The 27127-nt window shown below is 36.7% G+C and overlaps 1 protein-coding gene across 10 annotated transcripts in view; it reads left to right on the top strand.

Annotated features, from left to right (window-relative positions):
• The window catches only part of LOC123642606 (intraflagellar transport associated protein), a 55730-nt gene extending 28953 nt beyond the window's left edge, over window positions 1-26777 (top strand). For 9 of the 10 annotated variants that reach the window (XM_045557834.1, XM_045557835.1, XM_045557833.1 and 6 more), the window contains 5 exons: window positions 5696-5835; window positions 7002-7073; window positions 8430-8496; window positions 19315-19454; window positions 26523-26777. In XM_045557834.1, the coding sequence (XP_045413790.1) occupies window positions 5696-5835; window positions 7002-7073; window positions 8430-8496; window positions 19315-19454; window positions 26523-26687 (584 nt within the window). In that variant the 3' untranslated portion in view covers window positions 26688-26777. The remainder of the gene's footprint in view (window positions 1-5695; window positions 5836-7001; window positions 7074-8429; window positions 8497-19314; window positions 19455-26522) is intronic. The other variant, XM_045557841.1, reaches the window with a different exon arrangement.
• The last annotated feature ends 350 nt before the right edge of the window (window positions 26778-27127 follow it).

The raw sequence follows: 27127 nt of genomic DNA on the forward strand, positions 1-27127 counted from the left end.
TATCCACCTTTGTCACCTTGTACACTGTCGATGCCCAGAATATAACTTTTGGATTGAATGAGTTCTGTAACTCAACTATCACAAAGATTTTCTTCCTGAAAATAAACTTGGAGCAACTTTATACTCTCTTCACATTTTTCTCTCTGTATAAGTGCCTAACCCTGGCCATTTCAAAAATTTAAACTTACTGTTATTGTGCCCCTTTTCTAGGGCTTCTGACACACATTTTTCCAGGCCAGGGTTGTGCATTTGTGCCTTGGCAGGTTGATGACTATGACTGTGAATAATGAGTCAGTTACCATCCGGCCTCAGGGAAAGTACAATTATTCCTGACTGGCCAGGCTGAGGTAATCCTCTCCTCCCTGTGCCCTTTCAGATGAAGAACATAAAACAGTTGGAATTCAGAGCACTGCAAAGGGAATTTAGACAAAACATTTGTCTGCTGAATTTAGCTTCTTTGGATTTATTCTGATTTATGATTGATTGGTTTTTAAATTGCTTATTTAGTTCTAACGACTATCGCTCCAGGGGAGTCCAGATACCAAGAAGCATGTGATCAAGAAGCAGTGGAGTGAAGGAGTTTGGCTGGACAAATCAAGAGCAGACATTATTGTCCAGGGAAACATTGCTCTAGGCAAGGAGTATAATGTGAAAATCACACCCTGACTTTCAAAGTACCCAACCTTGTTATAAGCATGATTGCTTATCCCCTATTCTCTTTGCAGAAGGCTTTTTGCGATTGCCCAGTGCTGCATAGAATTTCCCCCCATGAATTTTTCTTTCCTTCTAGCAACATATTCAATATCTCTTCACGACTGAGAACATGCTCTTGATTTATATTGCTATTGACTGTAGTGCAGAAGAGCAGATGCTCTGAGGTTGCTGGTAGGATTTGGTGGTGAATTCTTATGTTGGTTTTGCTGATTTGTGAAAACTCTACCCCAAGTGTGGTAATGCTTCTCAGCACATGGACGCTAGTCTGGCTTTTTGTGTGAATGAATATGAATTTTTAAAAAAGTTTTTTTCAAAACCAAGTTCTCTGAAAATAATCACTTTTATCTGGAAGATACATAATCAATATGTGGTTAGTGTCTAATTTATCAAGGAGTCAAAAGTTTCAACCTTTTCAAGGAATTTAACCTTTTCCTCTGTTCTGAAATTAGACACTATAGGTATAGTGGGGGCCTTGTAAGGGAGATCTGTTGGAAGTTTATCTGTCTGGTATCAAAAGGAAATTGAAATTCCATTGCTTCAGAATAATGAAACCTCTAAAAACCTTTAGAAAAAACTTTTGTCTCATCCGTATTGAAGTTTTGACTCAGAAATGCCCAAAGAAATGCTCTTTCAGGTCTCAATAACTGACTTGTTCTCTGAAATATTGCTGTTGGATTTCTAAACTGTATTATGTCTGACACTTATTTCAAAGAAAGAAACATTAGGGATAAGATGAAAGGGTGGAAAAGGACTCTGATGAAAAACAGAAACAGAAGAAGATGAGACGAACACTAGGGTGGCACGTTTGGGCTGCCGCCAGGATAACTCTGGGAAGCAGCATCTGGCTCTCTAGTCAGGCTTTCAGCCACTCGGGTTCTGGGCTGTGCCAACATCTGCCATTTTGACATTATCATATTGGAAAAGAACTTTTTTCCTATCTCATTGTGTCAAGAGATTTATTATTTGCTGGGTTTTCTAAAAAAATGATAAAAGCCTTTAGAAGGAGCACTAGCTGGGTCTTTGGAGGGATACTGTATCTTATATTCTTGTGAAACTAATTTCGAGGTTTAGAAAGGAGCCTTAAACTGTAGGTTTAGACAGATAACAAGTTTTTTTCTGCATCTCCTGATATTTTAAAGGTGAAAACTTTATGTTTACAAAAGGAGGAATTTTAAAAGAGTAAATAAGAATTTTTCTTAGATCTGAGATCCCAACAGTAGTTCAGCATCAGCATCAGAAGCTGGGACTTCATTATATTTTGTTCCTTGTTTCTTTTTTTTTTTTTTTTAAAGACAAAGTCTTTCTCTGTTGCCCAAGCTGAAGTGCGGTGGCATCATCATAGCTCACTGCAACCTCAGACTCCGAGGCTCAAGTGATCTCCTGCCTCAGCCTCCCCAGTAACTGGGACTACTGGTGTGTGTCACTATGCCTGGCTAATATGTTTTTAATTTTTTTTTTCTTTTTGGTAGAGACAGGATCTCTCTATGTTGTCCAGGCTGGTCTCAAACTCCTGAGCTCAAGTGATCCTCCTGCCTGAGCCTTCCAAAGTGCTAGGATTATAGGCATGAGCCACTGAACCTGGCTTGTTCTTTATTTTAAAGAAATTTCATCTGGTTACCTGTCAAATAACCTGGGTGTTTTACTGGAAATGGTAGAGAGTACACTGAGTAATTATGAGAACAAATAGAACTTGTCTTTACAGAACATCTGTTATTTTCAGACATTGCTGAAATACTTTTCAAGTATTTAAGTCAATAGACTATTACAATAGTGTTGTGCTGGGTGCATAGTATTTTCTTAGTAAATACTAGATTTAGGTTGTGCTTGACTTAAAGGATAAGGGGGAAAACTGAAACTATTCCACCTTTTATTAGAACAGTGCACCGAGGAATGGCTGTAGCCACAGGAAGTCTTTCCTTCCAGCTTTAATGAAGTTTGAGGAACCCTTTCATCCCTCAGTTAACTCCTCCAGTTTCCAAGCGTCTCCATGCCTATCTTGCTCTACTCTACTACTGCTGCTTACTGTTGCCCTAGTACTGATTCAGGACATCTTTGTGGCTGTAAAAGAGGAACAAGCTGGGGAGACTAAGTCCTAAGGCCATTTCTTCCTCACTTATCTGATCCTTCATAGTGTGGGTTGCCCCAGCGGGATTCTTGGCAACCCTCCCCACACTTTACTCAGTCCCTCAGCCACTCCACCCACAGCAGCCAAGGCTGGTGCTTCACACCAGAGTTTCTAGGGATTTGTTGTGGCAAAAGGCAGGAGCCACCTCTCCCAGTAGCAGCTGGTTAGGAGTCACTGGTGCTGGTGCGGTGGGCAGTGGTAGAGAGCTGGTCTGGGCTTGTGTTATTTATGGATATCACATTTTTAAAAGAGAAAATGATGCATTCAATATTTGTGTTTTTCCTCTTTGGCTAATTAATGATGTATTATAGACCAAGTTACCTTATCTCTGTTCCCCAATATTATTTCTGTGTTAATGTCCTGAAAACATCCTCAGAAGTCTTAATTCTACCAATGATGCAGTATTCAGAGGCAAATGAGGGATTCCAACTGGACTTGTACCAGGCCATGATCATTACAATGTGAATCTCACTGGTTTTGATACTATGCAACTGACAGCTCAAGAGAAACAAACATGGCCACTGTGCTGAGTCAGGCTATCTCATAACCCCTTCAGTTAGAGACCTGCCTCAGGAGCTCACAGATAAAATAACTGCTGCATATCTGGATGGTAGAGTCTAGTGAGGCAATGGAACAGGATTCTCCAACCTGACAATGGCCTGATTTCTGCTTTTTGACTTCTTTTGAATTCCTTTATCACTCTTCTAATGATCATTGACATAGATAGATTCCTATATTTGCTATTGTCATCAGAGCAAGCAAATTCCAGTTTTGGAAAGTACCCTGTAGGCTTGATTCTTCTTTGATTGTTGTAAGCTTTCTTCTTTGTCTTTCATCTGGGATTTTTTTTCTTTTTTCTGCTGCTTCTTCTATTCTCTAAGGACCTTTTCCCTTCATTTGCTATGTTATTCTCATAGCAAAGCACAGTGGTTGGGAGGATAACAGTTAGAAGGCCTGGGTTTAGATCTTCACTTTGCTATTTACCGTCTGTATAACCTTGAACAAGTTATCTAATCTCTCTGTTAGCCTTGATTTTCTAATCTGTAAAGTGGGGATGTCACAGTACCTGCCTCTAGGAATATTGTGAGGCTTAAATGAGATGATTCATGAGTTGCTCACAAAAGAGTGCCTGACACCCAATAAATGTTAACCCTTATTATTAATTTTAATATTACTACCAATATTAAAAATAACTTCATGGCTTAAGGTGTTACCTCAGCATAATTAATGATCAAATATTTACATATAGCTATGATATCTCTCCCACATTTTAGCCTACATTTGCAGCTGCCTTTGGGTCATTTCTACCAAGATTTCCACTGGCACCTCAAATGCAATATGGCCAAAGCTAGATTCATTATCTCTTACCAAACTTACTTCATTTTATTTTCCCCACATTTATGTTAATGACAGATCATGATATCATAGTTTTCTCAGTCTCGTAATTTAGGATTAATCTTAGACACTTTCCTTAGCTTGAAGTGGTAATTATGAATGTACATAGATTTAGTACAAAGCTATTCATTGTTTATAATTTTAGGCAGTCAAGAATAAGGGATTGGTTAGCTCATTAACTGCCATGTGAGTTGTATTTAACTCATGCTAATGTTGAGTCCGGGGCCGCATGAAGCATATGTAACTTACACATCTCCTTATCTTGGGACCTGCATGAACTGTTTTTCAAGTTGCATATAAGTCACACACAGAAAAAAAAAATAACAAATTTTTCATTAAATGAGAAAGAATCGTTTTGTTTTTGAAGTATTTATTCTATTTTCTTAGTAAAATACCATGGCCCCAAGGAAAAAAATTTTTTCCTAGTGTGGCAGTCAATGTGTTAAATAACTTTTATATTTATTTAATGGAATTCTCTATAACTATTAAAATTACATAGAGGAATATTCAGTAACATGAAAAGAGATATTGCTGGCAAGTTGAGTTGATATGATATGTATAGTATGATTCTATTCTGATTTTTAGAAGTTCATGGATACATAAAAAAAGATTAGAAAGATAACCATTGAAAAACTTTTGTTGTAGCTTTTGTGGCTTGTAGGATTATAATTGATTTTCATATTTTACTTTTTTTCTCATAAATTTTCTTTTTTTTCTTTTCTTTTTTTTTTTTGAGACAGAGTCTCGCTTTCTTGCCCGGGCTAGAGTGAGTGCCGTGGCGTCAGCCTAGCTCACAGCAACCTCAAACTCCTGAGCTTAAGCGATCCTACTGCCTCAGCCTCCCGAGTAGCTGGGACTACAGGCATGTGCCACCATGCCCGGCTAATTTTTTTTTTTTTTTTGCTATATATATTTTAGTTGGCCAGATAATTTCTTTCTATTTTTTTAGTAGAGACGGGGGGGGGGGTGGTCTCGCTCTTGCTCAGGCTGGTCTCAGACTCCTGACCTTGAGGGATCCACCTGCCTCGGCCTCCCAGAGTGCTGGGATTATAGGTATGAGCCACCGCACCCGGCCTCTCATAAATTTTCTAAAATCATCCATATATTACTTCAATATAAGGAAAAGAACTTCTTAAATTTAGATAAAAACGGGATAGGTAATGTCTAAGTCTTCCAAATAATATACTTTATTGACCTCTTAAGAATGGCCAAGAATAGTCCTGGATATGTAGTAGGTACTCAATAAATATTTGTTGATATCGAATGAAATAATGTTATCTTTCTATGTATTTTTAGAAATAACTTTTTAAAGGTAAAAGTGTTTAATGCCTCAAGCATTTAGTTTGTAGAATTCTTTGAAAAGTATTCTTTTTTGTTGAAAGAAACTTTCTCCATAAACACAAAACAAACCAGACTGGGTGCGGTGGATGTTTCCTAATACTATATAACTTGTCATTTCAGAGGATAATGGGACCAAAAGGGGGGCATTTGGAATTGATTCTTCAGAAAACATTACTCCTAAAAACGAACCAAATGACCACCATCTTAGAAATAAAACCATCTTTCTTCGTACTTCATCACAATATTCAGAAGAAGAACAGGTAATACCATAGCACATTTATAGAAACAGTCTGAGGAAAAAAACATTCTTCATGAATTAAAAAAAGAGAGACTGTAAGAAACATTAGATAGTTATTGGAACTGTAACTCCTAATTCTAGAAGGAGTACCATTGGACACTTTATTGAAAATCATCATTATATTTCATGATTTTAACAGCCATTGTTGATGATATAACTAGTTATCCCCAGTTTTCATTAAAAAGCTCTTAAGGTTCTGTCATCTATAAATTCTTAAAATTATTTACATTTTTTAGCTTCTGTTTGGAACAAAAGAGTTCCTTTTAATAATTCTTTGTGTAAAATGGGACATTCTTTCACCTGTCCGAGATTCATCTCTTTCAATCTTAAAAGTTTCTGTTATCTTGTTTTTTCCAAGATTTGGTCAATAAATGTTGGGTGTTCTTTTTCAGATCTTCAAGACTTTATAGACTCTATTCACATTCTCCTCAGCTATGTTTTTTAATTATCAAAGAATCACAAGGGAAGCTCTTCTACTTTTTAACCCAATTGAGTTTGTAATTTCTGCCTCATGTTGTCTTTCCTGTGATATTGTGGACAGAATTATGTACGAGATTGTGGTTTTATATGGGGAATAAAAATTTCTGTGTTAGAAATGTGTTTATATATAGCACATGCCTATAATTCTTTATTTCCAGAACTCATTTCAAGTGAGATAATTGTGATTTTTTTTTTCCTGGAGGATTCACTTTTTACTGACAATTATTGGCCATTGAAATTACATCACCTATTGAGTCTTTGACCAGCATGTGAGAGGCAAAGAATTGTTTAATGGCATTGTTTTCTGATAACTTGAAAATTTTATATTAGCATTCTCTGATTTGTCCCTCAGAGGTTCAGTGGGATGGGATAGGAGGTGGAGAATGTCCCTGTTTTACACATGAGAAGGCTGGGGTTAAGTAATGTACTCTAGGTTATTCTGTGATGAGTCTAGAGGAAGAAGTCAAAGTCAGAGCTCCTGAAACCTACTCCCTGACCACTGCTATGGCTTAGTGAGTTTGGTCTATCATGCATAGCTAATTAACAAAACCTGGAAAGGGAGTTTTATCATCAGAAGGGCTACAAGATCAGCTCCTTTATTTTATGTTGTTTCATTTTTCCATCAATGTGTCCTCCCTGTATTTTCAGATAGTGATGGATGAAGGCCAAAAAGTTGGCAGTTCCTTTCAAGGTGATCTGAATAGGGCAGGAAAGGTGAAGGTAAGGCATGATTCAATTTTCTTTTGGGGCACAAAACACAAAAAATAAACAAACAAAAATCACAGGACTCATTTGCTGTCCCTTATATAAAGTTGGAGACTTCAGTAGATGTTGTCCTTATCCGTTTTTCCTTTTTTTTTTTTTTACGTTGGTGTTTGACTATCTTAAACCGTCCTTGGTTGGCTGGGCTCTGGATCTCTTTTTCTTAAAGGTGAACCAGGAAGGAGTGCTTTGATATAGAATAATGACTATAGTCCTCTTAAGCATCACCATTAAGAAAACTGACAATATAAAATAACAGATTCCCAAATTTTAGAACTGAAACCATCATATGGAAGATAAATTTTTGCTGTCACTTGGATTCCAAGTAATAACCACAGTTATGTACTTATAAGCAATGGAAATACCATTTAAAATTCCTGTGTAATAGCCATGGTTCAGCAGGTAGAGCTGAAGGAAGAGAGACCCAGCCTCTCTTTTGAATTCCAATTATGAAATCTAAATTTGTAATTTTGAGGTATTTTGTTATGTATGTGTTTAGGTCATGAGCATGAAAGGCATTGCAACCTTATGCCTTTACTAGGTCTCATTCATGCCGGTGGTGAGATCATTTTCTTATTTACACTCTTTGCTATTCCCTTGAGATGAATTAGTTCATGTCTGAAATGTTACCATTTTGTTAATCTGAAATGTCTCATTGTCAGCTTGCAGTGGAAAGCAGTAGCCCATGTGGAATAGTTTTTCATTGAAATGCTGCTATTGTGTCTGTAAAGGTCATTTGCTCTGCTTTTTACCTTTGAAGTAATTTTCAATTTTATTTGCTTGAAAGAGAGAACACTTGATTTTTTGCCATGCTCACCTTTGTTGTGATTTTGTTTTAAATGGACCTTTCTCTCTGGCTTTCTTTAGTTTCTTCTCTCTAGCTCTTCAGAGTGCTATAAGAAAGCACGCTGTTACGGTAATAGCCAAACCCGCTACCACCACCATTTACTTGACAGGCAAAAGCAATAAAGTGAAAACAAAACCCTGAAACATTGTTTTGGACTGTCATGATGGTGGTATATATTCTGGGATAGCATCTGGAACAAAGCCCCTTTTCAAAAACTCCCAGAGTATTTTTTCCCTTTCAGTACAGACGTCTACTATGGTACTTACAAAATCCAGGCCAACTTCCAAATTAACTGCTACTTTCAGATGTCTCTGGGAAAGCACAGTGAACACAAAGGCCTTGAGCTGGGACTCAGGAGTTATTGAGAAAAGTGGATTTAGCTGCTCAGTTGAGTGTTGTGGAAAATGGATTCATTGTATTTTTTCCTTAATTCTAATATGCATAAAATGTTTTTAATCGTTTTCTAGGTAGACAATTTTCTAGATCTAGAAGATCTGGAGGTGGATGAAGAGATTAAGCCCCAAATAAGCAAGGGTATGTTTTCCATTTCCTTTCTATACTGCTTGACCTCTTTCTAGAAACTACAAATAAGGCTTTAGACAGCTTTCCTTTTTATGGCAATCCTTACCTCCACCTCTCCAGGGATAGGAAAAACTGAAGTTGTGAGCTTTCTTTTTTACTAGCAAAGATTTCAGCTGAAAGGTCAACGCCTCTTGAAGATTGTAAAACCTTTGGACTTAAGTAAGTCCTCCCTACAATTTACCACATGATTGATTCTTGGATAATTGCCTCAAATAGAGCTATTGTAAAGTCAACTTCTTATTTCCTAGAAACGCAGTCTTATGAATTGAGGTTATTTTCAGGGCACACATAAAATATCAATCAGTCATAAAAATCATAAGAATATCATAATTGATCACAAAAAGAAAAAAGAAAATAAAATCCAAATTTTTGCTTTTAAAAATTCATTAAATATATAAATTAAACATGTTAATACTAAAGATTGGTTGTCCATGTTTCTTCTGGGGCATTTTTCCACATGTGCTGAACTGGAAGAGGCTTAAGGCTAGTCCATTGAGGTTTATATAGAAGACAACTTTTTTGCTTTCTTGGTTAACATTTCTATGTGAGTATAGTTCCTCTCTTGCTTGAAGGACCTTTGAAATATATTCAAAATTAGGTTTTTTGTTTTAAACACTCATTCCTGATTTAATATACAAAATCTCAAAGTCAGTGTTAAATTTTAAAGCAGGGGCAGCCTCCAAGGGGGTTTGGTTGTTGACGTTTAACTATTGTTTCCAGTCTTTAGGTAGTCATAAAGATGAATTATGGTCATTATTGTTGGGGAAGGATGGCTTATTTATAATCACACAGAAATTAAAGTGACTGAGTGTAGTTGGTTTGGAGATGATGGCAATCTGTACATTGGTTGTATAAGCCCCTGCTCTAGCTTCTTTGGGTGCTTGAATTTGAGATGCTTTGGTAATTGGAAGCATTTTTATTCTGCTTCCAAACATTACACTACTCCATGAAAGGATTCCTTCTCAAGCACACTATTAACCAGTAGACTTTGCAGATGCTTTAGTTACTTATTTGGTTTAAGTGAGATCAGAGTTCTAAAGGAATCACATCCTCCAGGGAGAGGTTCTCTAATTTTAATATCCTAAGTGGCTCTAAATTTCTGTAATCAGAGCAGCACAGGGGCTCCAGTTGCATTAGAAGGGAGAGCTAAGGACTTGTCAGGAAGCTGCATTTGTAGAGCAAGCACACTGTCTTGGATTTTGGGTGATTTGGGGAGGGAAGCTTCTTAAAAATGTAGTTTCCTGGGTCCTGATCCCAAGAGAGAATCTTCTAATTCAGAAGATTTGGTGGCATTTAGTGATCTGCATTTTAACCAATACCCCAGGCAATTCTGATACAGTTCATTTGAGGATGACATGTAGAGACAAATGGTTTTGGTCTGCAGGTAATGCATTTGCAATATAAAATCAATTTTATAAGAGGGCACAGAAGCACTTGTAATGGACATTTTTGTGATGGTTTAAATTTCTCACTTCTTGCCAGTAATGAGAGGTTTATATACTGACATAAACCGACATAGCCAACAAATATGATTTTTGTTATATCGATGTTTTAACTTAGCTTTTTTTACCTTTTCCATTATTTTCACATTGCTTTCTTTAAATATTTTTTCAAGTTACATTTTTTTCATTACCAGGTTTAGTTTTTTATGTTAAAAATTGAATAAAAACTTCTCACTAGTATGATTTTTTCAGAAATCAGATAACAGACAGTCTTGCATTTGTGTATTAAAAATTACTAAGACTGAACCAAGTCTCGGTGGACTTGAATGAACTAGTCAAGACTTTTCCAAGTGCAAAGCCTAGGCTGAAAATCGACCCACCCTTCAGTGATGTATTCTAATTACCGAAAAGGTCACCAGGGCTTCACAATTTTCATAATGCACAATCTGGGTCACTTGAAAAGAAAAAAGAAATTAAATAGTTTGTGCCAAAGTGAATTTTAGTCTGGGCCTGATTTGTATTACACTTCAGGAATGTGAGCAGAAGGCAAATATTTATATCAGATGGGAAATGTGACATTTTAAATAGTCAAGTTGCTTGTATAATTTTGGCAGCTGGAAGGTTTACTGATTAGATTCTGTTGTTATTGTTTAAGCAACACATTTGCCTGGGGCAACAAGAAAGTGGGTTGCATATTGTTTTTCTACCATTGACTTTATTGGTCTCCCTTTTTCACTCTCATAAATATTCCCCAAGATTCAGGAGCATAATTTTTTCCCAATATTTGGTTTATTGTTTGGGCAGCCCAGGTGGAAAGAGTGGAGACTGTTTTTCAGTGAAGCCAACTCTGTGCAGTGGTATCGAGCAGTTGTCTGGGGGTAACATTTGCCACAGAGTTTGGTGCCCTGTGTTTATTTGACATTAAGTTAATCACTTTTTCCTCCTTTGAATTTCAGATAAGGTAGTTAACCTGGTGACTCAGACAAGCTGGCACAATCTGTTATCTAGCAAAATTATCATTTGGATTAACTATTAGTTGTTACGCTGAGGCCATTAGGAAGAATCTTCTGTTCATCTTTATTTTTTGCCTCATCAGTTGGCCCAACCTCTTCTCTGGCTGAGCGTGATAAGCTAAAGAGACCATTTTTTTCCTGAGGTCTTGTTAATCATACTGTCTTATACAAGACTCTTGGCCCCTGGGTGCACTTAGTGGTTGATTGTGTTGAATGAGAATGGGCACTCATTCCTGCTCAAAGATTGGCAGTCTTGTTTGAATTTTATTTTCAAGTTCTCCAGTATTATACTTCCGGTCATTTTTAGTCAATTAATTGACAAGTAAAAATGAGGGCATCTGTCACTTTTTTTTAAAAAATTCTTTCCTCATCTGCAACTTGAAGCAGTTTTAGGCAGCCTCTAAATGACCACAGACTGTTATTCAACAAATATTTAACAACCGTGGCTGGCTAGTGCTTGGAATATAATGAAGAATAAAACAGACCAGGTTTCCATCCTCATGCAATTAATAATTTATCCAAAAAATCAGACATTAATCATATAATCACAGATATATTATGACAGGTTTTTCTAGATCTCAGGAGAACATATGGCAGGGGAACTTAAATTTGTCTGTGGGATCAGAGAAAGCTCTCTGAGAGCCTGGGATCTAAAGGATGAGTAACCATTAACTAGATGAGGGGGTGGGGTGAGGAGCAGATAGGAGAGTGTAGGAACAGTGTGTGTAAAGGTCCTGAGCTAGGAAAAAAATGACACATTTCAGCTAACTTGTAGTTTAGACATTTCATTTATTTTACACTTAGGACTGTTACGAATAATTCTTTCCTTGCTTCAGTGATCACTGAAAACATTGAAAGGGAATAAAACCTTTGCTTCAAATTATTCCTCTATTCCCACTCCTATAATTTTTATATGTGCAAACATATTCATCTATTAAGGTCCAGCTGAAAAGTGATGGTTACTACAGAAACAGACCTGCTGCCTAGTCCTGTGATTGAATGAGGAAACTTCCATTTCGTTCTCAAGAAGAGAACAGAATTGGGAAGACAGTTCTGCCCTTTCACCATCTCTTTGCCTGTTTCTCCCCAAGGGAAAAGAAAGGCTTCATTTCACTGAAGAGATCGGAAAAAGAAACTAAGTGTATACGGACCAGCCTCTCTGTTTCTTCTTTTGGGTTCATGTTGTTTGGAAGTCGTGTGACTTCTCTTTGTGCCTGGACCTCCTGTTTTGTTTTTTGTTTTTTTTTTAAGCAAACACACTTTGGACAGGGCCCAGGCCTGCCTTATGTTGTAGTTTTCAACTTCAGGGACACACTGGAATTACCTGAGGAGTTTAAAAAAAATACTAATGCCTGATTCTCCTTTGGAGATTTTGTTTTAATGGTCTGATACGTGTGTCCTGGGAATCGGCAGTTTTGAAAACTCTCCAAGTGATTCTAACGTGCAATTATGGCTGAAAATCATCTTTAGAGGGAAGTCTGGAGATGTTACTGTCTGAGTCCCTGCTCTAAGGGCTCTAGAGACGTGAAACCCTGGATAGGTAAATGTCAGCTGTGTAGACTCTCTTAGTGGGGTAATCCAATGTCCAGATGGGGAGGGAAAGCCTGCTAAATAGGAAGCCCGATTGTGACTGCAGGGCAAGCCCCATTTTCAAATTCACCCCTGCCAGTTATAAAGCTTATATTTTGATTCTTATCTTTCTGACTCACATACATTTTTCTTTTATTTTTGTGCTAGGAAAATAGAGGTATATGATTTATTTTGCTGTCAAATGCCCTATCCATGAAGTAAGTCTTCCCTGATCTTCCCCTGCTTCTGCTTAGATGGGCAGTAATCTTTTTTGCTTTTGCACTTCTGCTTTTATTTATCCTGTATTTTTTTCTCAAAGTAGTTCTTGGTTCATGTGTCTCTTGTAAGCCACAAATGGCTTTTATATATGCATTTATACAAATACACACACATTCTAAAATCTTTGTCTTTAATTGGAATGTCATAGTCCATTTACATTTAATGTAGTTGCTGACATATTTGGCTTTAAATGTATTATTTTACTATTTTGTTTTCTACTTTTCCTGCCAGTTCTATGTTCTTTTTTCTCTTGTTTCTTGATGATTTTGGATTAATCAAGTGTTATTATTTCATTGGCCCTGATTTTTGCTAGTTTTGTAATTATTTTCTTTCAGCATTTTATAGATACTATTACATTTTTTTCTGTTTATCATTGGAAGCTCTTAAAAATCACATATCAATCTGATCATTATTCCTTTGATGATATGTATGTTTTCTCCCTCATTTGGCTGCTCTTAAGGTTTTTTTTTCCTGTCTTTTTCAGTAATTTCACTATGATATACCTTGGTGTTGTTTTATTTGTATTTATTTTGCTTGGGGTTTGTAGGGATTCTTGTAAGTGCTGGGAAATTTCAGGTGTTATCTCTTCAAATATTACCTGTGCTCAGACCTTTTCACCATGCCTCATATCTCTTTTGCTCTTTTCTGTATTTTTCATTACTGTTTATTTACTTTCTTTCTTTCTTTCTTTTTTTTTTTGAGACAGAGTCTTGTTCTGCCTGGGCTAGAGTGCTGTGGCATCAGCCTTGCTCACAGCAACCTCAAACTCCTGGGCTCAAGTGATCCTCCTGCCTCAGCCTCCCGAGTAGCTGGGACTGCAGGCATGCGCCACCATGCCTGGCTAATTTTTTCTATATATATTTTAGTTGTCCATATAATTTCTTTCTATTTTTAGTAGAGACGGAGTCTCACTCTTGCTCAGGCTGGTCTCGAACTCCTGAGCTCAAATGATCCACCCGCCTCGGCCTCCCAGAGTGCTAGGATTACAGGCATGAGCCACTGCGCTGGCCTGCTTATTTACTTTCGTGTTTCAATCCGAGTATTTTCTACTATCTGTGTTCTAACTTTCTAATCCTTTCCTGATTTATATCTAATCTGCTGTTAAGGTTATTAATATTTCAGTTATTATAGTTTTCAAAAGCAAACTGAAATATTTACTTTTATAGATTGCAGTTCTCTGCTGAAAACATTCACTTTTGTAATATGTTTTTAAGCATATTAATCAGTTCTTTAAAGTTAATATTTCATAACTTCAATTCCTGAAATCTCCTGTGGGTTCATTTATAGTATTAATTTCTCTTTTGATTCTGATGTCTTTGTATACCTGGTAATTTTTGTTTGAATGTTCAATGTATGTGGAAATTGTTTAGGCGTTGGATGATGTGATCTTCTAGAGAAGCTTTTCTTCAGTGTTTTGCTAGCAGTTAGAGGAGGAATAGATGGCCTTAATCTAATGTAGGATTGAGATGATTAAGGACTAGGTTTCTGCTTTGTGAGAGTTGTTCTACTTTTAGTTCTTGCTAACTCCTAGGGTGTAGCCCTTCAAGGTGAATCATAGCCCCCCTTCTTGGAGGCACTGAACTCTAATATTTCTCTTCCCAACACTGTGAATCTCTTGGTAGCTCTAAGTTTTTCAGCCTCTACTCCTTTCTTCTTAGGTTCTAAGCTCCTTAGCCTCTGCTTGCAAACCATCCATCAGCTGAAAAGTAGCTTAGACTCTTAGGCTCAGTTCTCAGAGCTTTCCCTGGGATCTTGGTTCCTCAAGTCCTGGACTGCCCTAGTAGCCCTCTAATGCCTTTAAATAGTTGATTTTTATAATTTATCTAACATTTCTAGTTGTTCTTGGTGGGAGGGTTGGACTGAGTTAGACCAGCAGACCCCTGAGGATGTAGTCTGAGAGCCCCTGGGAAACCCTGAGGTCTGCAGGTCAAATGTATTAATGTTTGCATTGGTGTTGCAAAAGCAATGATGGGTGAAGATGCTACTACCTTAGTGTGCATCAAGGTAGTAGCACCAACTTTTGTTAGCAGTTGCAGTTTTCACTGTCATAATTTATAGTCAGAACAAATGCTGGTTTCCACTGAAAATATCCATGATGAGGTGGTAAAAATTATTAATTTTATTAAATCTTGATTTTTGAATATACCTCTTTTTAGTGATTTATGTACCACAATAGTAAGTATTCATAAAGCACATCTACTGCATACTGAAATACAATGGTTGTCTTGTGGAAAAACACTTGGGTGATTATTATTTTTATTTTTAACATTTTTTTATTTAGAGACAGGGTCTTGCTCTGTTGTTCAGACTAGTGCAGTGGCATGACCACAGCTCACTATAACCTCTAACTCCTGGGCTCAAGCTATTCTCCTGCCTCAGCCTCCCAAGTAGCTAGGACTACTTGTTCTACAGGTGCACGCCACCATGCCTATTTTTTAAATTTTTTGTAGACAAGGTCTTGCTCTGTTGCCCAGGCTGATCTCAAACTCCTGACCTTAAGTGATCCTCCCACCTCAGCCTCTCAAAGCTCTGGGGTTACAGGTTTGAGCCAACGCAGCTGACCTTGGGTAATTTGAATGGTGTGCTAAACTAATTTTTGTCTTTGAAAGAAATGACAGACTGACAAACTATATTTTTCAAAAATGAATGAAGTGAGCCTGTCTTTTCAAGGCAAACAACCAACAGTATTTGTTGCCAGTGATAAAATTGGCAATGGATCAAGTGAAAATCAGATTTCACTGTGAGCTTGACACCTTCTCAATATGTAAAGGCTTTTCTGGCAAAATTGGTGATATTAACTAATGTGATTTTTATATTGTATACTACATAACACAGTGAGCCAATATTTTCCAAATGACCAATTCATGATGTTTACATTTATGCATAGGAGAAAGATCCATTCAATGTTCAGGATAGATGAATGAATTTTAATTTAACAGTATGAAAAATTCACTGACGTGGTTTCAGATGGCTCATTGAAACATTTAAAAATGGTATCATTTGTCAGGTTCTGTTACAGTATCAATGAAGAATATCTACAATTATATAAAATGACTATTAAAATACTCCTTCCCCTTTCCAACTACAGATCTGTGTGAGTCTAGATTTTCTTTTTTTACTTCAACTGAAACAGCATGTTTTAAAAATTGACTGCAGAAGCAAATATAGAATCCAACTGTCTTCTATTAAGCCAGACATTCAAATAGATAGGAAAAAATGTAAACTAATGCTTCTCTTCTTAATATTTTCTTTGTTTTTGAAAAATAGATTTTTCACAAAAATATTTATTTTAATATGCAATTGGATTATTTTTAATGATTCTAATACATAAATATTGGAATATTTATCAGTTTGAATTTCTAGTATGATAAATGTTGGTAGATATAACCCATATAAACAAGAGCTCTTTGGGGTCTTCAACCATTTTTAAGAACAAGAACCACTAAGCTAGACTATCATAGCTGAAAGCTACGTTTAGAAGAGGCCTGGATGGCTAAAGCATTTCGTATCTATATCCTTTTTGGATATAGATGCCCAAACTTTCAGGAAATTTTGACCATTTTACATGGCAACAAATGGACAGGTTGGTTAATTTTATAAATATACCAGGCAGATTAAATATAATTGTAGCCTGAATTATCAGATGTCAGGTAGATTGCTCGCTTTTTAATGCTGTATAATATTACATGGCTGTAGTCTTTGACTTGCAGATCACAGACTAAATATAGAAAGACAAATGGCATGAATAGAAAGTTTATAAATATTAGAAATTCTTAATAGGTAATTGAGGAAGAGATTAAAATGTTTCAACCAGTCTTGCCATCCAACCTCAAGATTCTTTTTTGAAAGTTGCCCTGACTCTATAGTGCATATCAGCCAAGATGGTGGCATTTAGTTAAGATGAAAACAAGGCCTTTGGTTGTTTTAGAAACAGTAAGATCAGATTAAGTCTCTTAAAAGGACTTTCATTATGAATAGAAAGTCATATAGGGAACTTCAGAAATTCTATTCTGAAGTTCCCATCATCAGTGAATACAACAATTTTTTCCCTGAGAGAATATGAGTGTTTATATAACCCACCCATGATTGTAAAATGGCTAAAAGATAGCAGTAGTTTTCTTTATAACATATGCCTTGTCAGATTGTTATTGTCCATATTAGTTTTACCTTTTTATAAATCCATCATCTTTAGAGTTAGAGCCATTCAATTTTGTTCTTGATTAATTTCCTATCTCAAAATGTTATTCCTGCAACAAGATTGAGTTTTTGAGGGTGAGGACTATACTTATTTTACATCATCCACAATGTCTTATGGGCAGGTAGATTATTGATACTTGCTGTTCAGATTAAAAGTTGAGACGCATAAAATTCATTTCTTATCTCCAAATATTTGTTGGGAATTCACTATGTATAAGGTGCTGTGTTAGACACCAATAGATATGCATTGGTGCATCTTGCTTTTACACTGAAGAAACAAATGACAAGAATTTAAGACTTGGAGAATACTGAGTCTTGTTTTGAAAGAATTGTTCCCCTGGCAGTAGAATTGTTATGAAAGAAACCATTTTTTTGTTGTTGTTGGAAATCCTACCTTCTTTGCAAGTAGATTAGGGAAGTGAAGGGTTTCAGTAAAGGAATTGTTGAGTCATCCTTCTCACAATATTGTCAGAATGATGATTTTAAATAGCCTAGAAAGCAGAATTGATTTTGATTTCGCATTTGAACTGCTTGCGCTGGCAGCCCATGGGTCTGGTAGATAATGGTTTTTAACATTGAGAGGCCTAAACCTTTCTCTTCTTGTCCTTGTTGTTGGTAGGCTCCTAACCACGCTTGTGTCAGTCCTAGGCTGTTACACGAGGAAGCTCAGTGAGGGAGTTTGGCTTTAAACTCATAAATAGGTACATTAGAAAGCCAGTCTTTCCACCAAACTTACTGAGCTTAAAAATATTACTTCTCTGGGTATAAAATGTTTGGGAAACGAACCTAATGCTGCCTAACCATGCTAATGTACTATAATAATGAAATTTCTTGGTCCTGAGTTTGAGTGTATAATCTGATTGAGTTAAAAAATATGTGATAAAAATGCTTATTTAAAATAAGTTTTTAATGTGACATTGTGGGCTCTGTAGACAGACTGCCCAGCTCTGCTCTTGCTAGCTGTGGGATCTTGAGTCTTATTTGAGGTTTATTCTCTGTGCTTAGAGCTCATTGCCTGTAGAACAGGAAATAATAAAGCTCTTGAGAGGATTAGCTGAGTTAATGCATATAAAATGCCAGGCACGTAGTGTTGGCTATTATTATTGTTTTTATTTCTGCTAATTAATGAGATCATATTCTAAGATGTCAGTAGTTAATCATAGCAGAACTACCTTTTTCACCATCTTCCCTCTGCAATGCTGTTTCCAGGCTATCTGTGTTCTCTGTTACTGGAGTCTTAAGAATTTTGTAATTATATTTTTTATTAAGGAGATATTTACAGTGGTGAGAGATGCATTTCAAATAAGTTTCAGTTTTGAATATCTGCTCAGTTATCTCCCTATATATGCTGCCATTTGTGACAGCCAAGGCATGCCTGTTGTTAATTAATCACTTCCACTGAGAACTTAATTAGTGCCTTAATTAGGATCATCCTTGAGTAGTAGGCAGCCTCATCCTGAGCCAGCTGCAAGTTCTTGGCCAGCTCTAGCAAGCCCTTCTGCTCCTATGAAAACATAGACTGAGGAGGAAACCTGTTGTGCTTCTATTTGGTTTTTTGTCCTCCTTAATGCAAGCTGTGGAAGATCATCAGTTGTCTGTGATGTATCCATGTCCTATGACACGTGCAAAAATAGGAGAACATACCACTTACCCTGGATTGATCAGAAAACCAAGATTGGTTATTGAATTCTAGTGATTGTGCTAAATAAGCAGGAAACATGCTGTTGTTGTTTGTAAATGTTGAAAATTAGACCATGCATTCTGAATCTGACAGAGTGTTTCATTTTTATGCTGAAAGTTAAAGTACTTTCCTTCTGGCATCATTGTTTTTTAATATATATTGCTTGAAATATTACCATATTGTTACAGGATGAAATCAGCCCTCCATTTTCTTTCTCTTTACCCCCTCAGGAAAATATGGGAAAATGGGACAAAAGTAGCATCCTCTTGCCTTATTTTCCTATAAAAGTAGAAATTGGGTTAAGAGTGAAAGGCACGGTCAAGTTATTCCCCAAACAGTATTTCCTTCAGACCTTTTGGATTGACTGTAACTTTGCAACAATAAAATAAAAATAAATTTGCCAATGGTTTTTATTTTATAGAAATGGGAATCCCTTGCATCAAACCCCCAAGTGAGAATAGGCATTGTGAAATGGACCTACTTTGTGTGAACATATTTGCTTCATTCTTTTGACTTTTAGGCTTTTAGATGATTTAGGTAAATTGTAAAGTCGGTGCAAGGGTCAAATGAAATATTTTGTATCCAACAGATTTGCTGCTGCTTCCAGGAGAAGTGGAACAGGAGGTCAGCACCAGCATGCCTTCTTACAGTCCTTCTGTGGGCCAGCCGCTCTCCCGTGCAATGAAGCCAAAGCCCACCATAACAGCAACAGAAAAACAAATGGAAGAGGTACTCCACGTAGAATTCAAACATTCTCGACATTGCCTTGATTTGTAAATTTGTCCTTTCAAAGAAATACTACTATACCCTTGTGCTTTTGTATTTTTCTCAGATTTGGGAAAAATGAGAGTTCAAGTTGTTTAATTGGTCCCTCTCACAGCCATCTATCTATAATGTGTATATTTCTTTTTAAACACACATAGAGCAATTATGTTTTTATATGAAAACTATTTTTGTTTTACAGTGTATGCCATGCTACAGGACAGTGCTACTTAGGGGCTACACAGTAGAAAGGACAGTTTTCTTATCTCTTCTAGTCTGAACTGGCTGTTTTTGTTTTTATTATTATTTCTAAGGTTCTATAAACTCTTTGTGTTAGTTAAGGTAAGGCCAGGCTGCTTTAACAGCTTAATTATTATCCCAATAATGATTCAATGTCTGAAAGGAGATAGACGTTTATTTCTCCTATTTCACAGTCCGTAGAGAACCCTTAAATATGAGGAGGTGGCTCAGTTTTTTGGGGTCATCAGGGACCCAGGTTCCTTCTCTCTTGGATGTCCACTATTCCTTAGGACATTGTCCTCACCTGCATGTTCCAAGTTAGGTCACTGTCATATGTGGAGGGGTGGGTGAGGACAGCATGAGGTCACCATGTTCCCCAGAGGCTGAGAACTCAGGATCCTTCATTCTGCACACATTCCTTTGATAACCACTTAGTCACAGATTCATGCTAGCTGCAAGGGAGGCTGAGAAATATCACCTACTCTTGTGCTTCAAAGGCAGGGAGAATGGAATGTCTTCCACACCTTTACTCTCCCAAATGCACAACTTGAAAGTCATCTTTTGCTATCATTTTGCAACTCTTTGATATATGTTTAACAAATGTGCACCAGTAGAAGCTGCTGGTGGTGCTGGGAATGACCTTTTTCACCCTCCTTGCTGGAACATAAAGGGGGATCGGGCACAAGAAGTTGTTAAGGGTTCTTTATTGTTGCTTCTTAACAAAATCCCTAGGGTTTTTCTGGACTATTTAATCATGAGGTACTAGTCTTATAACTGGAAGATATTCTGTTATGGAATCAGTCATTCAGTCAGAAATAATCCACACATTTCAATTTTAAATTGCCCTTTTCTCATAGTAGTTTTGTTCACTGACTTCATGAAAGCATATCAGGATGCTTGCAGGCTTATATTAAACTCCCAAATTGTTTGCCAGATAAACTGGTAGGGACAGCCACTTTGCAATATGCTTTTTGAATCATGTTAATAGATTGCTTTCTCTGAGTTGTTAGAAGCTAAAATTACAAGGCGGTTTCTAGCAGGAATCAGTTTCTTTTTAAGACTTATTCATGTTCTTGACTTTACTTGTGACCATACAAGTTATTGGACCAGCCAGTGGATATGACACCTTGTACCTTTGTAGAAATACAATTATATTTCAGTACAGTTATAGTATATACGCTGGTACAATTATAGAAATTGTTACATAGTGGTTTTAGTTAATGGGTTAAAAAATGCTGAATGATTTCTGGAATCTATCAAATAGCCAGTAAAATGCAAGTTAAGACCCTATGTATGATTGTGTCTTTAAAAGGAATATAAATAAATTTCTTACCAGAAATGTGAACTTTTTTTAATGTTGGAGTCAAAATAATATGAACAATTTTTGTGTTGGCAAATTCATGAGCCATAGATGAATAACTTTTGCTTTTTTTTGAATATCCAGAGTAATATCTTGGTTGGGATTTTTATTTCTAATCATTATTTATTAGAGTAACTTTTCACCACTGTCTAGAATCATAATACAGATTGAGTGTCCCTAATCAGAAAATTCAAAATCCAAGATGCTCCAAAATTTGAAACATTTTGAGCACTGACACGACACTCGAAGGCAGTGCTCAGTGGAACTTTTCAGATTTCAGATTTTTGGATTAAGGATGCTCAACTGGTATGTATTATGCAAATTTTCCAAAATCTGAAGAAATATGAAATCCAAAACACTTCTGCTCGCAAACACTTCCCATAAGAGATACTCAACCTGTACTGTACCAACTCTGCCTTGGTTTAATGGTCTTAATCTTATTTTAAAGCACCCAATGCTAACAAAAGAACATAATCATCAATTTCCAGAAAATATGTTCTATAAGGGCTTACCCGAAGGCCATTTGGGGTAGACATGGTAGGTGCTTTCTGTGATTTCAGTCTGAAAAGATGAAGGTGTATTCTGGATGTCCTGACTGTCTCTTAATAGGCTATTAAGAATCCATCAACTTTCTGATATGAATTGGACCAATTTAATTTTTTCTTAATTTTTTTGTATTTTTTGCCTTTATTATTATTTTTAATTGACACATAATAATTTTATATATTTATGGGATACAGTGTGATATTTTGATACATGTATAGGTGTAATGATCAAATCAGGGTCATTGGTATATCCATCACCTCAAACAAGTATCATTTTCTCGTGTTGGGATTTTCCTCTAATTTTATTCTTGGCTTTATGCATTTTCCCCTTAGAGTCAAATATTTTCTAAGAAACTTTCACTTTCTATTTGTGAATAACTTCTTGCCTTGGTTGCTCTATTTTGAGGAATTTTTGAGGTTTTGAACAGCTTGATAGAGCAAAAAGAGTTCACGTTAGAGGGATGAAAAACTGTGATTCCTCCCTCCCCCCCAAAAACTGTGGAAGAGGTCATAGAAGAAACTTGTATGGTATTTTAATAGCAGATCTCCTGTTTTTCCACTTCATAATGGGACTCTAAAAATTTTCACCTATAAAGATAGTTTATTTACCATACTACTTTGTACAATAGCCTGCAGCTAAATGCTGCCATTATTGATTTGAGCATTAGTTCTCTTTTTTAATTTGCCTGTGTGGTACTATGAATGAAAATGATTCCTTCTTTAACGGTGTCTTGGTTAGAATAAGTCACATGAGCAATTTTAAGGAAACTCGAAGTTTTCTAATAGTGCTTAAATTTTATTCCCTGAGAGGCTACAAAAAGATTTCAATTAGATTTGAAATTATACACCTGAAATCCACATATTTCTCTCAGCTCCTTAGGCAAAAATAACAAGTTAATAACTTAATTCATAGACTTTTTGTTTAGCAGCAGGGGATTTGGTGTTCCATTGCACAAATTCTTCACTGAAATAAATCAGAATTTCAGTTTGTAATCTAAAACCTTGGCATCTTATAGCTTAGCACCTGAAAATGAACCTAACTTTAAAGAAGAGAATTCCCAAAGTATGCCACAGCAGCCAATAGCTGGAATATACAAATAGATAAGCAATCTTACTGTATTTTAAAAGGTGCCATTTAGAGGATCACAGTGATATTTTCTGAATTGCACTGTACACCTAGTCTCACTTTGAATTACATGTGTGTCCCTTGTCTTCAAAGATTCTAAATTCACTCCTGAGTGTCTTCATAAGTTTACTTAATTAAAATGCAAAAAATCAGAACTAGTGCCAAGCTTAGTGCCATGTATATAGTAGACATATAATAAATATTTCTTAATTGAACAAGCAAATAAACAAAAAGCCTCACCAATTCCTGGGAGTGATTTCCTGGTATATGGTAATAACATGGTTGGGGTTGTTCTCTCTTTTCTTCTCTGTTGGTTCATTCCCCTCAACATGTAAACATGTTCAAGTCTGTCCCTTCCATAACAAAATGAAACAAGACTAGGAAAAACAACCTTCCCTTCATCTTGAACCCGTCTTTGACTGCTGTCTATTCTTTTCTCTCTTTTTTCATCCAGACTTGAGATGCTATTAGACTTGACTATACTAGTTGACTCTGCTACCTTTCTCTTCATTCCTCATTCTGTATACTGCAGAATGTCCTTGTCTCTAATCACCTGCCTGAATGATTTCAGAATGAAGTTACCAATTACTTTATAATTGCCAAATGCAGTGGCCACTTTTGAGTGTTTGTTTTAATGGATCTCTCTGCCATGTTTGATGCCATCACTCTTCGCCTGACACCCTTGCTGCACTGGTTCTTCCCTTGACTGTTCTCCTCCGATTCTTTATGTATTTCTCTCATTTTTCTTTCCCTGCCTTCTTCATTGGGTTTCTCTCCATCCATCCCTTATGAATTGGTATTCCTTGGGGGTTTCATGCTTAACCTATGATTCTTTCCACTCTACATCCTTGGATCCGTTTTCATCTTTAAATTTCTACCCCTTATGCTTATGTCTCCAAATCAGTACCTCTAGTGACAGACATTTTTCCAGCTTCAGGTTTATATGTTCAATTGCTTATTGATTTCTCCATCTGGATTCCTTCAAGTACCTTCAAATTCAACATGTTAATAACTGAGCTTATCATTACCTACTTCCCTTCCTGCATTCTTCCTTCCTCTTCCATTTCCATATCCAATCAGTTATTGAGCATTGCAAAGTTTACTTTCTAAATATTAATGTTTTTCAAATCTTTGCTACCAATGCCCTTTTCTCGTTACCTCTTGTCTGGACTGCTTCAGCAGGACCCTGAGTAGTTGTTTGACTTTAGGCTCATCCCTCTCAAATCTACCTTCTGATATAACTTCCAAGAGGGCAGGGCATCTGTACTCTAGCACCTGTCTCATTGTAGGTGCTCAGTGAAAATTTGAATGAAGGAAGGAATTCATCTGAAATACATAGATGACCAAGTGTCTACCCTGCTTTAAAAAAATTCTTCATGCTTCCGTTTCCCTTTTTTGCATTCCTCTATTGGAGAGCATGGTACATGATAAAAATCATTCGTTTACTTCTGTTTCTCCTTGAAGTTATGAAAACTTATGGACACAGATTTGCTGTGTTTGCTTTGTGTTCTTAGTGTCTAATACATAATAAGTATTTATTGAGTGAACAAGTAAAGAGGAGGGAGGTGGGAATGTGAGGGTTACTTGTGTTGTGTAGAGGGAGTGTGGGGGGCATGGTAAGGTGTCACTGGGATTTTAGCACAGCAGGGGGATTTGTCTAATGTGAAATTGCATTCTAGCTTCACTGGGAGGTGGGTGACGCAAAGTGCCTAGTGAGAATATCTAGTGAGAATGGCTGGTAAGGTCTAGGCAGGTTTTAGAGGCCTCAGGGTAGGATTCAAAGTCCTAGTGCAGTGGGCACACGTGGGTATGGGCAGCCTGAAGCTTGGTAGACATGTGATGATGGGCCTTCAACCAGGCCTGAGAGGGCAGCAAAAATCCCATCAGACTGAATGTATTGATAGAGATGGGGGCTCCTCTTCATACTTTGCCAGGATTGGTTAGAATCGGCCCAGGATGGGGTTGTGGCCAAGCCGCAGGCCTCAGTACTTACTGCTGAGAAGAGTTGGAGACAGCAAGGACGCTTACATTCCAGCAATGAACATCTTTTGTCATTCCATGTGTGTTTTTTCATTTGAGCTGGTCTTAGCAATATTGCTCCACTGTCACTATCGTTGTAGTAATAATAAATTTGATCTCAGAAAGTGATCGAAATGGACACATCAGTCACTTTGTAGGCTATTTCCTTTCTGTGTACAGTTGCTTTTTAAAAGATAGTCTTACATTAGCCTTAAGTACGTTTTTTATGGTAGGATATGGGAATTTTTCAGCTTATTCAGAAAAGGTCTTTGCTCCCAAGGAGCTATGAGTTGGCTTAGGGAAAAGTTCAAAGTTGATATTTGCTGGTGTTTTTGCTGAGCAGGTGAAGCTTTATCTGAAGCAGATTGCCTTGGATTCCAATTTTGCTTCTCTCCCTTACTGATTGTATAGCCTTGGGCAAGTTACTTAACCTTTGGGAGCTTTGCAAGATGACTCCTGGCAGGTTGTTTGAAGATTCTGCTAATGCCCATATGGTTCCTAGTAGGGCTGGAACATGGTGGGAACTCATGCAGTGGCAGCTGTTATCATTACCTGTGTCAGGAAAGCACTCAGGTACTTTCTTTAATAAAGAGGAAATGAATGAGTCTCTGGGAATTTGTTCTCTGGCTGGTTTTACTGAGAAAGGATCATAAATGGCTGGGTGTTTGCTATTAGCACTACACTACAAGACATAACTTGTGAAACAGATAGGAGGTAACCGTTTCTCTTGATTTCTTTTTCACCTTCAGTAACAGCAGTTAGTTTCTGAGCTATATGCTCCATTTTTACCAGCATTGCAAAAGCCACTAAATGAGATCATCTTCCATGCAAGAATATTTAAAGCTGATTATAGCTTTAGGACATTTTTTCATTCTTGCATAAACCATAGTTTTCAATTATTTCAGCATCACTATACATATTGTAGAGCTATATAGAGGTGCTGGATGATTTCATTGTATCACACACCATTTGTTTTCAGAGAGGCTTTTTAGACAGTGATGCTATGAGATTTAAGGCATTCTCATTTGGTTTTTCAGAAAATATGCTTTTTATCTACCTTCCTTTAGGAAGTCTTTAAAACTCACAAATTATGAATAAGTAGGCACACAATTATTACAACTCTTTGCAGCTACTCTTACTTATAGATAAACTGTAATATATTTTAAATTCTTGGTAGGAAAAAAGGGACCCTGGACTTTTTGATATAAACTGCATGTTTTAATTTTTACTGTTATTAGCCAGGAGTTGCAGGTATTATCTGAAGAAATATATTTAGTGTAGGGTATTTTTATCTTTGATAATTATGTTTTATTAATATAGATCTTTTTTAGTAAATGGTAAAAATGTGTTTAAGGCTGATCAAAATCTTAAAAGTCTATTTTCTCACATTTATTTTAATATTACTCTTACTTTTTCCATATGCCTCTACCTTGACACTACGAGTGGTAAAAAATGTAATGAATATGTACAAAGGGAGACTTTCTTTATCTTGCCTTGGGCAGAATTAGTTAATGATATTCACTCAGATACAGCATGGTACAAATGGGGCATATTAAGAGGCTTAAATTAGGTCAAATTGAATAATCGAATTTATTCCTTTACTTAAAAACAGCTTAATCAGCTGAGAGTGCTGAAGTCTAAAAAAAGTTTAATTAAATATTAATAGGGAGTTTATGTTTTCAACTTGCTTTATCTTCATTTACAATGATTATATAAGTTTTTTTCTCCTTTGTTACCTTTTATAGATACTTGGAGATGAAGTTCAACCCTTCTCACTTGATGAAGAATTTGATTATGACAATGTGATATTAACCCCCAAGTTCAGTCTTGCAGAGATAGAGACCATCAAAGAGCTATCCAAGCAAAAGAGAAAGAACACCAACACAGACTTAGAGGAACCCCATGACTGATTCACTAATGCATTTTTGTGTTTATTTTTATTTTGTTCTTATGCAACATCAGAATAAAAGATAAACCTACTATAATTCCTTTTGTGGAAATTTACATGTGTGCATTCATTTGTCAGAGTTACCTATTATTAGGGAGATAGAGCAGCTAACAAGAACAAAGAGATTGCTGCCCTTATAGAATTCTCTCCTGTCATGTTGTTGCTGCATCCTATGACTGGCTGGGGGAGATGGGAGTGGGAAATGGGAACAGGAAGCAACACCTACAAAGTGGACCTACTGAAGGGTCTGCTTTGATGACAGTGGTGTGATATGGGGTACCATACCAAAGATCAGAAACATGATCCCACCTTCTTGGGGTGAAGGACAGTGCACATGTAAAATACACTGTAGCACACTAGGGAAAAATTGCTAATATGGGTAGGTCACTGGTTCCAGCTGTC

This window comes from Lemur catta, chromosome 7 (assembly GCF_020740605.2).
Source record: "Lemur catta isolate mLemCat1 chromosome 7, mLemCat1.pri, whole genome shotgun sequence".
Taxonomy (NCBI): domain Eukaryota; kingdom Metazoa; phylum Chordata; class Mammalia; order Primates; family Lemuridae; genus Lemur; species Lemur catta.